Consider the following 16,377-nt stretch of genomic DNA (forward strand, 5'->3'; position numbering starts at 1 on the left):
TACACTTATTTAAGAAGGCAGCTAAAAAGTACCTGTTATGCAATACATTTTATACATTGAAGGATTACTTAGATAAAGCAGAGTAGGGGTTTGATAAAAAAATGTTATACAAACAAATGATAATAATAATGATGATTATAAAACATCCAATATTCCACATAACACCTTCACTTTATTATTTTTCTTCTTTTTTCCTTTCTAGAGACACTCTCCCCTCAAGCTATGCATAGCACAATACTAACACCTCTTCCTCTTTCTGAGCTCAACATCTCACTCATTATGAAGGGATGCTGACTCAGTTTTTCAGGATAGCAAATGGGAACTTGCAGTACAGAAAATGGCCCAAGGATCACCTGTGTCTGTGTGTGTGTGTGTGTGTGTGTGTGTGTGTGTGTGTGTGTGTGTGTGTGTAGTGAGTGAAGTGTTATGAAACAATGTGTGTATAGTGTGTGCAGTGACTGATAGTGAAATATGAGTGAATAGTGTGGCATTACATTATTTAATGAGTTATTTGTAAATAAATTATTGTATACCAGGAGTAAAATCTAATGATTGTCTCTAACTAGAAGTCTGTAAATATATGTGTATACGAATTAGCTTATTGTAAATTGATCTAAGCTTGTAAATACTTTGACATGTCCTATATCCTTGTAAAAAGAGATCTACGAATGAATAAAACTACTACTACTACTACTATAGTCAATGTGATAAAAGATAAGAACAGAACCCATTCTCAGTGGGAGCATAAAATCCTGTTCAGCTGTTCTTTCGCAACTAGTACCAAGGGCAAGGAATCCTTAAGGTCTAGCCTTTATCAGAGTGCCATATGAAGGGAACTCCCAAAAAGTAAAATAGGGTGCAGCATAGGAAAGGGATAATCACATCTAAATGTAATTAAAGCAGTGCAAAAGAGGGATGACCATGGCAGCTAATGGGGAGGTAGAGGCACATGGGGGTGGCTAACTAGATAAGATAAAACTACTGGTTAATCTGGTGTGAAGATGATATAGGGTGATGCATGTCTTCTGGAAGAAACAGAAGCAGGATAGGACTGCAGCTACAGTCTCCCCAGACCCAGCCGGCAACAGTGATACCCCAAACCCAACCACACCATCTTCGTCCAGAAAGGAGTTCAACACATTATAACTGAGAATAACTACCACTTTCTCCCTGTAAATAAAGTATCAGTTCAACTGTAGAGGCAAGAAGTCCAGAAGACCACACTTGGGGTGGAGAATCAGAAGGAGCAAGCATTTCACTAAGATGTGAGGTACTGTGTGCCAAGCTCCACAACAACTACATGGGGGTGGCTAATTAGATAAGATAAAACTACTGGTTAATCTGGTGTGAAGATGATATAGGGTGATGCATGTCTCCTGGAAGAAACAGAAGCAGGATAGGTCTGCAGCTACAGTCTCCCCAACACTATGGAGTTTATCGGAGGGGACAGTTTGCCCACTAGATCTGTTTGCTCTCCAAATGAGTGGACACCTTATCTGATCCCATAAATCTGCACCTGAGATCATCATAGTAAATGTTGGGTAAGTAACTGCTTGTCTAGCCAGACGGTTGGTCAGTTTGTTCCACAGGATACCTGCCTAACTTGTGGTGCACAGAAAGACAACTGAGCAGGTAGTATGGCTAAGGTCAGAGAGAAGATTATAAATGGTGGATATTATAGGACGGCAAGAATATCACTTGTGTGTAGCCTGGAGGCTATCAACTGAGTCACTACAAATTAAAACACAGTTGAGGGCAGTCTGTTTAATAAAATATAGGGCTCTGTTAATGGCCATCAGCTCTGCCCTAGAAACATATTGTTCATGACCGATGGGAAAAAGCATACCCTGTCTTATTCATGCTGTTACAGCTGTCAATGTAAATTATGGTAGCACCATGATATTGCAGAGGAACTGAGAGCAACAGACGCCGAAAGGTATAGGGTGAATGAAATAATGGGGTGAATGAAATATTAGGTTCTTGAAATAATTGGTCCTAATTATGGAATGGGTACCAACCAAGGAGGAGAGCACGGGAGTACACTGGGAGCCCACTCTAAGGGGGGCAGGAGGGGGGGGGGGGGTGATGTGGAGGTCCCAGCAGAGTGTCTCGAGTTGTATTCCAGTTGGGAAAACCAAACCAAGGGGAATGTTGATATTAACACTTCCTGTACGGAAAAAAATAAATAAATAAATAAATAAATAAATGATAAGTAGGATGAATAGGAAATTGTCATACAGTGATTCCATATTAAGTACGCAATAGTTGGTACCATAGGAACTGAATAAACAAGATCCCTGCCCTTGGTAGGATAGTGCCTACAGGACTTGTCCAGTAGGTGCCACTGGCCAGTCTACTCCACAATCGTGTAATTGCATCGAAAAACATGGCAGCCATAGTCCAGTTTGAAAGAGACCAAGACCTCATGAATACAGAGCAGTGTAGTGCAAACTGTACCCCATGATGAGTGGGCAAAGAAGCATTACACTTTTGCCTACAGCTAGTATTATGTTAATGAATGTAAGGAAGCCGTGTAAGCTTTTTATCAAATTGGGACTGTGTAATATGTCCATGTGTTCAGTCCCCAAGCAGAGCTCTGGGTCAGAAGAAATCCTGATCCAGTGTCAAAAACGCATGATTTACATTTATGCAGGAGAAAACTGGAAGCAACTGGAAACGGCCCAAGTGGAGATCCTTCAGATGATTACTTGGAGCTGGTGCTCAGCCAAGCCTAAAGCCTGGAGGCTATTCCAAACACAAAAGTCATCAAGATAGAGCGTGGTGATAACCATTGGCCTGATGGAGGTCACTAGCCCACTGATGGCGATAAGGAAGTGTGTGACTCAGTGCGGAGTCCTAAGGGATGCTACTCTCTTGGACCCATGGGGACTGCCTGTAACCTAAAACTATCAGTGATATAAAAACTGACAAATTAAAATAAGGAGGAGGCCTCAAAAGCTCCAGTCTTGAAGGGTAATTAAAATATAAAGGCACCAAGGTGTGTCTTATTGACTGTGTAGGTGACAAAGAAACTCAAATGAGAGGTTGGTGTTTTGAAAAAGACTGTTTCATTGCCTTTTCCAACCTAAGCCGATGGCTGATTGTGGATCATCTTTTCCGGAAACCACACTGATGAGGACAAAAGACCCCATGATTGAAGAATCCATCATAAAGCATAGTTGTCAGACTACCAAACTACCAGCAGTTCATGGATGATGATGGTGAGGCTAACCAGTTGGTAACTGTCAATGAATGTTGGATTTCTCCTTGATTTAAGAATTAGAGTGACGAGATAGTCTCATCACTGTGAAGGGTAGAAACACCTTCTAACCAAATACGGTTGAATATCCTGCATAGATGGGGTCTGTGAGTAGCATTCAGATGTTGGAGCACCTGATTATGGATTGAACCAGGATCTGGAACCGCATCATGAGATGAGTCGAAAGCTTAAAGTAATTCCCAGTCAGTAAAATGTTCATTATAAAATTCAGAGTTAAGGGGGTGATTGTCTTTGACTTCTCATTTGTGCATTCAAAAGGTGGCTGGTAAGAAAGAAGACATCAGTGTTGTTGAGATGTTCAGCAAGAATAGACGCATCAGCAGAAATACCACCACAGCGCAGGAGAGACAGAACAGTTGTTGATCTCTGGTGACTCAGTATGCGACAGAGCTTGACCCACACCTGCAATGAAGAGGCATATGTTCCCAAAGAGGAGGCATAGCACTACTAACATTATTTCTTACCACATTTAATTATGTAGCCTTTGCATGTGACTGCTTAAAAGTGTAGAGGGCGGTCTGTGAATGATCCCACAGGCCCATAGTATGATATCCTTTAGTATTCTCGTTGCCCATCCAATCAAATTGCTTTCAACACTCACTCATATGTTTATTTGTCTACTCTCTATGTCTGCTTTACACATTTATTTGGCATTTTTCCCATTAATGTTTATATTTCAGTTCTGTCTCCAGTCTTTCTTGCAAGGCTCCCCTCCAATGATTGCCCTTTTGACTCCATTTACATTCTTCTTATCTTCATACAGTTACATACCACTTTTGTCCACCAACCTACGTATGTGAATTCATTTCAGAAAAGAATCCACACCTCTAGCTAAAACTCAGTTCCTCATCCTGTCCCTGGAATGCTGTTTTCATGGAATTTCCCAAGGGCCTAATCATAAAAATTCCCTCTTATGTATACCACACCATCCTCACCTTTTTCACAATAATCTACAATTTTTCAGATTCCACCAGCCACAAGTCACCAACCCAGTAATACAAAACCAAATTTCCATGCTAAATGCAATCATAATTTTACACACCCCATCACTCAAATGGTAGTCTTTGCTCTCCAATAACTGGGGGAGCACTCCAAACTACACTTCCAAACATTATTCAATCTTTTGTTACCCTGGGCCCATCTTGCAATGCCACTGTCCAACAGTACCTATCCTGCTCTCAGTGAACCGTCTCACCTGAATGTCAAAGCACCCAGATCATCCCTAGCTGACTTCTAACGTATGCCATATTGCCTGAGACTCCCAAACAACATCCAACAAAATTCAGATAAACCCAGAATACTGTTGTCAGCCTATCCACCATGAATCGCAATACCACAGCAGTTTTAGTACTTTTCAAAGATCTCACACCTTCGGCCTCACTCTCAGATTCAGTTACACCAAACTGGTCGAAGATCTACTCACTTTCACCTGCACCCTACAGTGGAAAAATTTTCTTGCAAACCAACCATCTGACCAAAATTGAGCAAAAGCTAACACTGAATATGTTTCTCTCAATTCATACCCCATTCAACCATGATTTCTTGGCACAAGAAAGAGTAGCCATACACTGTCTTAAAACACTCCGTAGTTTGACCATGCTTCCTACTACAGAGGCTCCATCATTGTTGTGCGTGTTCTTGGTTTAAGATTTTAACATAATTGTCTCAGTGCCAGCTAACAAAGAGGGCAGATCGGCAGGTACATTAAACTCAGACCTCTTAATTGAATATAAAAAACAGCCATTTAAATTGTGGTACAATGAAACTGCCGCAACAAGCACTATACACTGGAAGATCGTCACATTGCAGAAGAAACCAATGGCTCTCAGGACTGTGTTCTACATGTAGATAAAAGGGGAGCAGTTCAACTTGCCTTGGGGGTAGAAGAAGGAAAACCAAGGTCACAATGTTGACTTTCTATCTGAATACATTATTATCCATAATTTCTAGCATGATTCTGGCCTGAGCAGTGATATTATCACATGTAGGGGGATGGCCACTGATCCACCTAATTATCACTGTAAGCCTCCCTGGTTTCCATGTTTACTAATTAATTTTTATGAACTCTACATGCCCTTGTACCCAGCAGTATGAGACACCTCTTTCTCCAACATTTGCAGGTTGAGAAGGGCTCCCTGAATAATGCGGACCACATTGGTTGGATACCATCATTTTAAAGACTGAAGAACTCTCAGGGAGTCAAAGTGTATGAGGAATTTTGCAGCCTGAATATATCTAAACTGCTGAGTAATGAACTATCCTTTTCATAATAATGTTGTTATTCCATCTTGATTTTCCACTGATACAATTCTGTGATATGTGTAATGCTGAAATTATTTAAGATTCTGATTTAAAAGCTGCATAACTGCTTTAAAGATACTTAATTTGTACATGTAAGATGACCATTAGTTTTCATATTTTGATTGCTACTGTAATGTGCTATCACTGAGAAAGCCTATTCTACAATATATGGTCAAAGGCATATAAGGAATGTGAATCTGACATTCACACATTTCACTGAAGTGTCCCTGGCAAAGTTTAAGCTATGATAAAGACAAAGGACAACACACAACACATTTATGTCCAATAATAGATGACCAGATACTTTTGATCAGAAGCTGTAACTGTAGAAATGTCATCAGATAAAACCAATATTAAGTGTTCAGATGGTTTCGGCCTAATCCCTATATGTTTTCAACTTTTATTCCTTGCTTAACTATTGATGACGATTGTACTATTGTGCAAATGTCAGTATATCTGTCTTTATCTCTTCTTTGGGTGCACAATGTTTACTACGCATTGTTACCAAGTATAGGTCTCTCTAGCTCCTTAGGGAAGGTTTAGCTACTGCAGTTCTACGAGTGCAATTTTTTTCCCACAACTGGTCTCAGTGTCAATATGTTAACTTTTTGTGTCAGCTTTTCACAGTGGTCACAAATGACGTTGCACAGATAGGTGTCTGTTGCACCTTATATGTGTCTTTTCTTTCTTTAATTTTTTCTCCACTTTGCTGTAAGGTACTTAATGTGTTACTTTAATTTCTTTTATCTTTTACATCTTCAAGTGATGGGACAATCTTGGATCCGGACTGTATGACTCTCATCCCAATTAAAGTACGAGGGTGGAGATAAGAAGCTGTGCTGGGTGTTTGGACATCTTAGTCACAATTTCTGTATGTTGGCTGACCTTTACACACCAGTAAAGTGTCTACAAAATTGCTGAAATTTTAAGCAAATTAAAGCATTTTATATGCCAGATCAGACTTTGAAGCACGTATAACTTGCTTTGATATATTTGGGATAACTGAAAGTCAAAATAAATGCAACTAGTTGTCCTTTGCAGTTTCTCAATATTTTTTTTCATGTTTTGTACATCAGTAACTCCATTGGCTCCCCACTGTTCCTTTTAATTAACTTTTGCTGAAATTTAGTGTGTGTTGGGTACTCACCAAGTTGTTTCAAATTCTTTATCAGTGTTGCTTGATGTGAAGCAGCAATTTCCACTACAAATTTCCCGTTTTGGAGGCATTTTATTGACTTCAGCAATTTTAGAATCCCATAAAAAGTCCCCTGAATATAGAAAGACAAAACTTTTCTCACGTATTGTTGTCTCTCTTTATGATTAGAAACATATTCTGGCAGTTGATCTACATTCTGTTACTATTACCTGTTGAATGTGTGTGTTGAGAAGAGCAGAACTCTTCACTACCTCTATTGAGTTCAGTGTTACTACTATCCAATGGCCCAGCTGATCCACTGGTAATATTTTTATTTGATGTAGGCAACATGGGCATTCAGAGCAGCTGTAGATATACATACTAACTCAAGCAGAGCCCTGATTACCTGGGCAAGTGTTATACAACCCCACAGGTTGCCTTATAATGACTGTTTAACCACAACAATCCCCCATTGTGTTAGCATGTGGTACAATTTTTTCTGTGATATTCTATGGCCCACTGCTGCAACCAACAGTGGCCACTGAATTATGTAACGAACTTAAAATTATAGAGGGCCAGCTGTTCTGAGTAGCACAAAGAGCTGTATTCAACAGACATGAACTCAGTCACCTGAGATTGTGCTCTCTGAGGTGCTTACCATTTAGAACCACCTAAGGGGCACATATAACTTCCAAGTAACTACAAATACAGTGATAATTATGCTCTCCCACTGTCATTATGAACCACAGCATCACCATGCATAAGGCATATGCTAATTTTATGACTCTTCTGCCTACAGGCCTCGCCACAATTATCCCCATCCCAGATGTCCAGTATAACCTCCAATAACATCAAATCTCAAGGTACAACCCAAAACATCTCTCCTAACTCAGTCTTCCTATTCTCCACATCTAGGACACTGTCCTCTCTCTGCACCCCACGTATTCACCTTCTTTATGCTTCCTAATATCTATAAACCAAACTGTCTGATACCAAACCTGCAGAGTGACCAAGGGCAGCCTCATATGCCAACCTGCTTATTGGTCATCTGGAATACGCCTTTCTAGCTACCCATGTAGAAATATGTCTAGTTCAGGTTCAATGATGGTTCTTTGTGCTATGAACTGAAGATGAAGACTCACCAGTCTCGTCCTTACAAAGCCGCAACTACTCCTATACTTACCATTTCACCTGATCCTATCTGGCTCAGCATTCTACCTACCTAAATGTTGCACTCCACCTGTAAGGTAGATCCATAAATATCTATGTCCGTATACAGTCCACCAACCACAAGTACCCCCACTTCTTTTAGTGCCACCCATCCTACATTAAACACATTTAAAAAAATCTCTCCTACACCATCTAGCCATCTGTTGTTCTCCTCTTCCACTGTTCTATAACCCCCACAAACAAACATGACCACTTCACTATATGCCACATGATACTTTCCCTGCTTGTGCTACTATGGGTATATATACTGCCACATTTCAACTGTTTCCCTGCTGCCTCTACCTCACAGACTTCAGTATCCCTTCTTCCACCCTTCTCTTTCTCCTCCTTGTTCTTCCCACGTCATCTGATACCTCCTCACCCTTGTAGGATTACAGTGCCAATACAATGTAGCCAATCAGGACAAATTAGCTGTGTATGCAACTGTTTAGTTTTGTTATTTAGCTCTGAAGGTCATTGTCCAAATGCTCAACAAGCATATCAGTCTTGTTTGTGTGTCTGTCGACCACTTAAAAAATCAACTATGGGATAAGAGGTTATTTTTACTCCTTCCATTATTTGCATTCTACTCAGAAATCTCTGTCATATAAATAATATGTTATAACGGTTATTCTAAATAAAGTTCACAAACAACAGTTGACTAAAAAATGAGTAGCCAAGCTGATGAAAATGTGGGGTACTGACGTTAACAGCTGTAATTTAAGCAGATTAAATTCATGTTATATGGTAGCAGCAGACATTCACCTGAACAAAATTTGTTGGAACATTTACCTTCAGAATTAGAGCCCATAATTTGACAATACAGAAAAAAATATTTAGTGACCAAGTAAGTGAGTCTCCTGGGACCCCAGATTATTGGATAAACAACAGGATAGTATAAAATGGAAAAAGACAGATGGACAAAGGGGGGAAAGGAAAGAGTACTAAGGTATTTGTTTAAATTGAGGTGCTTACAAATCAAGTGTGTCATCTACATTGCGTACCATTTATCAAAGATAAACCTTTGTAACCCAAAGTTGTGAAATAGCAGTGCTTCTGCAGCTGAAAATTTATGTCGTGGAGATCTGTTTTGTTAATGTTCTAGAAAAGCTTTTGCCTTAAATCATGTAATTTTGTTTCACTCTGACAATAAAATATATGTGGTATTTAATTATCTTGCAACTTAAATTAAAGCTAGTATCTGAACCATATTATGTAAAAAGTAGTCCCACAGAAATGATCAGCTGGGTATAAAAAGATCAAGCCATGCTAGAGGATGGGAGACAATAACATACATAATAGTGCGTACACAGACAAAGCAACACATTGAAACTGTGGATGTAGAAAAGATTGCTACACTGATGCAACAAATCACAACACCAAAAGATAATTAATGTATAATAATGAAAGTTTGGGAATGCATTTGTTCAGATAATGCCTGAATTTCTCTAAGGCTATAGATATTGCGACAAGAAATAGCTCAGTAGGCAGTTCAGTTGAAGATGATTGAACATCCCTAGAAAGGTCAATAACAGAAGTTGGAAAGAAAAACATAGCAGGTAACTGTGAAAAAACCATGGGTAACAAGAAATACTTCAGTTGATCGATGAAAAAGGAAGTACAAAAAATTTCAGGGAAATGAAGGACTATAGAAATACAAGTCACTTAGGAATGAAATAAATAGGAAGTGCAGGGAAGCTGAGGTGAAATGACTGCATGGAAAGTGCAGAGAAATTGAAAAAGAAATGATTGTCGGAAGGACTGATCCAGCATATAGAAAAGTCAAAGCAGCCTTCGGTGAAATTAAAACCAAGAGTGGTAACATTAAGAGTGAAATGGGAATTCCACTGTTAAACTCAGCTGAAACAGCAGATAGGTGGAAAGAGTACTCTAAAGGCCTCTATCAGCAGGAAGACCTGTGTCTTTCGAACCTACTGTTCAATCTATGCATCAAAGAAGCAATGATGTAACAAATGAAAGGTTCAAGAGTGGAATTAAAATTCAAGGTAAAACAGTATCAATGATATGATTTGCTTTTGACATTGCTATACTCAGTGAAAGTGAAGAAGAATTACAGGATCTGCTGAATGGAATTAACAGTAGAGAATATGGACTGAAAGTAAATTGAAGAAAAAGAAGTAGCAGAAATGGGAACAGCAAGAAACTTAATATTAGCATTGATGGTCACAAAGTGGATGAAGTTAAGGACTTCTGCTACCTAGATAGCAAAATAGCTCATGACAGATGGAGCAAGGACGAAATCAAGAGCAGACTAGCATGGGTGAAAAGGGCATTCCTGGCCGAGAGAAGTCTGCTAGTATCAAACATTAGCCATAGCTCGAGGGAGGAATTTCTGAGAATGTACATTTGGATCACACCTCGTATGGTAGCAAACCATGCACTGTTGGGAAACTCGAACAGATGAGAATCGCAGCTTTTGAGATATGGTGCTACAGACAAATGTTGAAAATTAGCTGGCCTGATACGGCAAGGAATGAGGAGACTCTGTGCAGAATTGCAGAGGAAAGGAATATATGGACAACACTGACAAGAAGAAGGGACAGGATGGTGGGTCATCTGTTAAAATGCTAAGCAATAACTTCCATGGTATTAGAGGGAGCAGTAGAGGGCAAAAACTGTAGAGAATGACAGAGATTGCAACACATTCAGCAAATAACTGAGGATGTATTTTGCAAATGGTACTCTGAGATGAAGAGGTTGGTGCAGCAACGGGCTGTATCAAACCAGTCAGACTGATTACGAAAAAAAAAAGTAACCTATCTAGGTGATTAACATTAAGGTCAGAGGTTAATGTAAGCATGAGATATGCCCTTGCAAATGTGAAATGATGGTACATCAATAACTGGTGTAACTACCAGAATGTTGAATGCAAGCACACAAATATGCATGCATTGCATTATACAGGTGCCAGATATCAGTTAGTGGGGTTGAGTTCCACACCTATTGCACCTGGTCAATACAGGGACAGATAATACAGGCTATGGATGACGGTGAAGCTGTCGTCCAATGACGTCCCAGATGTGCTCAATTGGAGAAAGATCTGGTATAAAGCAGGAAAGACAACATATCAACACTCTGTCGAGCTTGTTGGGTTACAGCAGCAGTATGTGGGCGAGCATCATACTGTTGGAAAACACCCCCTGGAATGCTGTTCAAGAATGGTAGCACAACATATTGAATCACCAGATTGACATACAAATTTGCAGTCAGAGTGCGTGGGACAAGCTCGACATGCTCCTGCTGTCACACAAAATTGCACTCCAGGTGTGTCTAGCACATGGACAGGTTGGTTGCAGACCTCAACTGGCCTCCTCCTAACCAACACATGGAAATCACAGGCACCAAGGCAGATACACCTTTCATCAGAAAACACAATAGACTCCCACCCTGCCCTCCAATGAGATCCTGCCTGACACCACTAAAGTCGAAAAAGGGTGATGGTTTGGGATCAGAGTAATGCATGTTACACGGCATATGGCTCAGAGCTGTCCTTGAAGTGCCCGATTTGTAACAGTTCATTGAGTCACTCTGGTGCCAATTGCTGCTCAAACTGCTGTTGCACATGCAGTATGATGCTCTGCAGCTGTATGCTGAACACGATGGTCTTCCCTCTCAGTAGTGCCACATGGACATCCAGAACCCGGTCTTCTTGTGACTGTACAATCTTGCGACCACTGCTACCAACAATCAAGTACAGTGGATACATTCCTGCCAAGCCTTTCTGCAATATCATAAAAGGGACATCCAATTTCTCATAGCCCCATTACACAACCTCGTTCAATCTCAGTGAGGTGTTAATAAAGGCATCCTCATTGCCTTAAAGGCATTTTTGACTAACAACAGCTCACGGTACAAAATTTGAATAGACAACATCTTTCAGATGCAGAAATATGCCTACTAACTTTTGTTTATGTTGCCAGCTCCTTCTTGGTGTTGTGAATTTTAATTTTTATTTTCTGTCAATTTACATGCCTGGGACATTAATTGGCCTGAAAGCTGTATATTATTAGCAGAAGACTAGAAAAATTCTGTAGAAGCATAACAGAGCAAGGTGACCATACACAGGTTTTCAACACTGCATCTGCATGCTTTCCAACGATAGTAACAGTTAACGTGTCAAATGTCCATTGGAAACTATTTTTAAATATTGGTGCAATGTAGAGAACAATGAATAACTGTACTGAGATGTCAAATGCCAACACAATGAGAAGAATTTCATGTGTGTCGTATCAGGGCTGCTGGCAGCCTAAGCCCACAGATTCAGAGCGATATCATAAAGCACCACAACACAATGGTGCAGTGTGATTTTCTTACCCTAAAGATGAAAGAGTCACCACTATTAGATGTTGCTGATAGGAATTTACTGCACACATAGCAGGGCATACAGTCAGAACATATATATAACAGGCGCGTATAGCATAGTGTTTTAGGTGGTCTCAGTCAATGGTCCATGTCCATTCAGCTGTATCTCATGTTTGGGTTTATAATCTTGCTCTGTAACTCAGTATTTCGTCTTGAGTACCTCCATCTTGAGACTTTGTCTCCATATGGTACCTGCATCATGTGCCCTCATAATTAAGGATGGAAGAAAGGGAGTCAGGGAGAAAAATTACAATTTAATTTCCTAAACATGAAAAGGTCATTAGAGAATGTGGACAAACTCAAGTTGCGAACGGAAATAGATGTGTCCTTTCCAAAGTGGCCATACCAGCATTTTCTTTAAGTGAAACAGGAAACCATAGAAGTCTTCCGGACAACCAGTCGGGGATTGGAACTGCCAGCCCCCCCTACCAAATGTGAGCACAGGTGTCTTAGGCATGGTACCATCTCCCTCGGTCACATGCCCTTGATATGTTGTCTAGTTGAAAACCAAACTAGTACAGTTGATGTCTTTTGTTATTGTTATCTGTACTTCCAGCTTTCATGGGGTGAGTTCCCTTAAACTAAAAATAGATGAGTAGCAGGCAATAACATTAACAATTAGTTTGAAGAATTTTCTATGTTACTGTTAGAACTTATCTAGATCATTCACTACAGGACACAATAATGTCAGACAAACACACTGTGCAAGCAAACAAAATCAGTAATCCCATGAAGGGTGTAGATAAAGCAAAAAAAGCAATTTTTGGGAGCAGTACAGCCCGACTCAATGTTTATTTGAGAGACTACACTATCTGAATTAATTGAGAAAGTGAATATTTTTTTCTAGATTTGCTGGTATGTGTGATGAGAGCCTCCATTTAATGTACACACCAAGCCACTTCTTAAAACCAGATATATTAACTTTTGACTAGATATAAGCTACATTTAATACACTTTAATAATTATTATTTTTATCTATTATGTAACAAGATTTTTCAAGTTTCATTGGCCTCTCTGTGTGTGCCATGAAAAAGTGAAACTTATGCCTGAAACAGGAAATGCTTTCACATTGTTATGATAGTGCACAGAATGGAGCAAGAATCTAGTCATCAACTGTCAAGAAGCATGATCAATTAATAATGGGTGTTTCATGCTTTTCTACAGCTTAGAGATGTTTATGCTGTATGTTAAGCATTGAACAAAGGAGATCAGTAGAGTTTCCAAATGTTTCGGACAGCTTAAAATTCTCTAAAAATATCATGTATGGAATCAAACACTTAAATAATTTTCTAATTATGATAAGTAAGTACATTATCTTAAAACATAAAAAAGATCATATACATACCTTCTTCTCGAACATCTATCCGCTGAACATCAATATGGAACACAGGAAAAGATTTGTTGTTAATGTCTGTCTGAGTTTCAACAGAGGGTATGGATATCCTCCATGCACTCAGGTCACGGTACGTAGAAACCTCTGAGAGCTGGAGTTCTTCTGCCTGCCAGTGAAGAAAAACAATAAAATAATTGAAAGTAATTCATTACCTACTTACATAAAAAATTTCAAAATATGTACTTCATGATAGTCCACTATATTCCATTAATGATTGGGCAACACATCCTCTGGAACTACCATGAAGCCAGTATTATGCAAGTCGTCTCTTTACTGTCACAGCTTCTCGCTTTCTATGAAATTGTCTGCATGACTTGTTACAAGTGTCTGTTTTCTTCAATTTCTGCTGCAACTTGGTGAATGATACCAGATCCAGCTTAGTGACTTCAATCTAGTTACCATTTCAACTAAAAAGCTGACACCAATCCTTAACATTGTGCGGCAAAATAAGGATCACAATTCCCAACACCACCAAGATTAGAATGTGCTATCTCCATATCAAGCATTCCTGCACTAGTGTAACGCTGTGGAGATGAACACAATCAGTAGAGCCAACCGTTATTATAACTGATTATATTTTCAATCATTTTTCTCTTATTTCAAAAAGAGTATGCCGAATGCTTAATGGTACCATAACTCTACAATGCAAAAATGGTGATGAATCTAACTCTATAACCCCACTTGCATATGATAATATTTTAATATATCTAAAAACAAAAATGATGTGACTTACCAAACAAAAGCACTGGCAGGTTAATAGACAAACAAACATACACACAAAATTCTAGCTTTCGCAACCAACAGTTGCTTCTCCAGGAAAGAGGGAAGGAGAGGGAAAGATGAAAGGATGTGGGTTTTACGGGAGAGGATAAGGAGTCATTCCAATCCCGGGAGCGGAAAGACTTACTTTGGGAGAAAAAAGGACAGGTGTACACTCGCACACACACACATATCCATCCGCACATACACAGACACAAGCAGACATTTGTAAAGGCAAAGAGTTCAAGCAGAGATGTCAGTCGAGGTGGAAGTACAGAGGCAAAGAAGTTGTTGAAAGACAGGTGAGGTATGAGCGGCGGCAACTTGAAATTAGCGGAGGTGAAGAACCACAAAAGTGCCCCACTTAAGACAGGATACTTTCCGGGACTGGGCCAGACTCTGAATGTGGCTCTCCAGCAGGGATACAACTTCCTCAAACCCTGCTCTGAAATGAGATCCATCCTTCAAGAAATCCTCCCCACCCCACCAAGAGTTTCTTTCTGCCGTCCACCTAACCTTCGTAACCTCTTAGTTCATCCCTATGAAATCCCCAAACCACTTTCCCTACCCTCTGGCTCCTACCCTTGTAACCGACCCCGGTGTAAAACCTGTCCCATGCACCCTACCACCACCACCTACTCCAGTCCTGTAACCCGGAAGGTGTACACGATCAAAGGCAGAGCCACGTGTGAAAGCACCCATGTGATTTACCAACTGACCTGCCTACAATGTGAAGATTTCTATGTGGGAATGACCAGCAACAAACTGTCCATTCGCATGAATGGACACAGGCAGACAGTGTTTGTTGGTAATGAGGATCACCCTGTGGCTAAACATGCCTTGGTGCATGGCCAGCACATCTTGGCACAGTGTTACACCGTCCGAGTTATCTGGATACTTCCCACTAACACCAACCTGTCAGAACTCCAGAGATGGGAAATTGCCCTTCAGTACATCCTCTCTTCTCGATATCCGCCAGGCCACTATCTCCGCTAATTTCAAGTTGCCGCCGCTCATACCTCACCAGTCTTTCAACAACTTCTTTGCCTCTGTACTTCCGCCTCGACTGACATCTCTGCCCGAACTCTTTGCCTTTACAAATGTCTGCATGTGTCTGTATATGTGCAGGTGGATATGTGTGTGTGAGTGAGTGTACACCTGTCCTTTTTTCCCCCAAAGTAAGTCTTTCCGCTCCCGGGATTGGAATGACTCCTTACCCTCTCCCTTAAAACCCACATCCTTTCATCTTTCCCTCTCCTTCTCTCTTTCCTGAAGAAGCAACTGTTGGTTGCGAAAGATAGAATTTTGTGTGTATGTTTGTGTTTGTTTGTGTGTCTATCAACCTGCCAGCACTTTTGTTTGGTAAGTCACATCATCTTTGTTTTTAGATATATTTTTCCCACGTGGAATGTTTCCCTCTATTATATTCTGATAATATTTTAAGGTATACATGACAAATTTTTTCTCTGTGTGCTTTCAATATTGTAACATATACATGGCAAGATGTTTCTCAGTGTGCTTTAACAGCCTGTAGCCTCAGCAGTTGCATTGTGCTACCTGTTCGTTCTGGGAATCCACTCACTAGTATCAAAGACTGTTTGTCTTTGGTTTCTTACTTTAAAGAAACCAGCTGTAAATTAAACGACATGCAAGAGGTATTACAATTAATTTATGCTGTAAAAACTTTGAGTTGCATGTTGGTATATACAAAATTTTTAACTATTTTATAGAAAATATCCATTAAAATCGTTGAGTAGACTGGTTTCAGTGAAAAGATGAAATAAAACTCTCACTCTCTCTTCAATAATGCAGCAATTGCCTTGGCTCATGTTAACAGATTGATTACAAGATAGATTTGGAGAAAAAACAAACAATGAAACTCCAGATAGGAATGTCAAGAAAATAGGAAAACACAGA

At 39.9% G+C, this 16,377-nt stretch overlaps 1 protein-coding gene across 2 annotated transcripts in view; it reads right to left on the reverse strand.

The window, feature by feature from the left end:
* Nucleotides 1-16,377, reverse strand: part of LOC126334536 (sorting nexin-14-like) — a 212,843-nt gene that overhangs the window by 77,529 nt on the left and 118,937 nt on the right. For both annotated transcript variants that reach the window (XM_049996893.1, XM_049996892.1), the window contains one exon: nucleotides 13,654-13,807. In XM_049996893.1, coding sequence (XP_049852850.1) covers nucleotides 13,654-13,807 — 154 coding nt within the window. The remainder of the gene's footprint in view (nucleotides 1-13,653; nucleotides 13,808-16,377) is intronic.

The sequence above is a fragment of the Schistocerca gregaria genome, chromosome 2, assembly GCF_023897955.1.
Source record: "Schistocerca gregaria isolate iqSchGreg1 chromosome 2, iqSchGreg1.2, whole genome shotgun sequence".
Classification (NCBI taxonomy): Eukaryota; Metazoa; Arthropoda; class Insecta; order Orthoptera; family Acrididae; genus Schistocerca; species Schistocerca gregaria.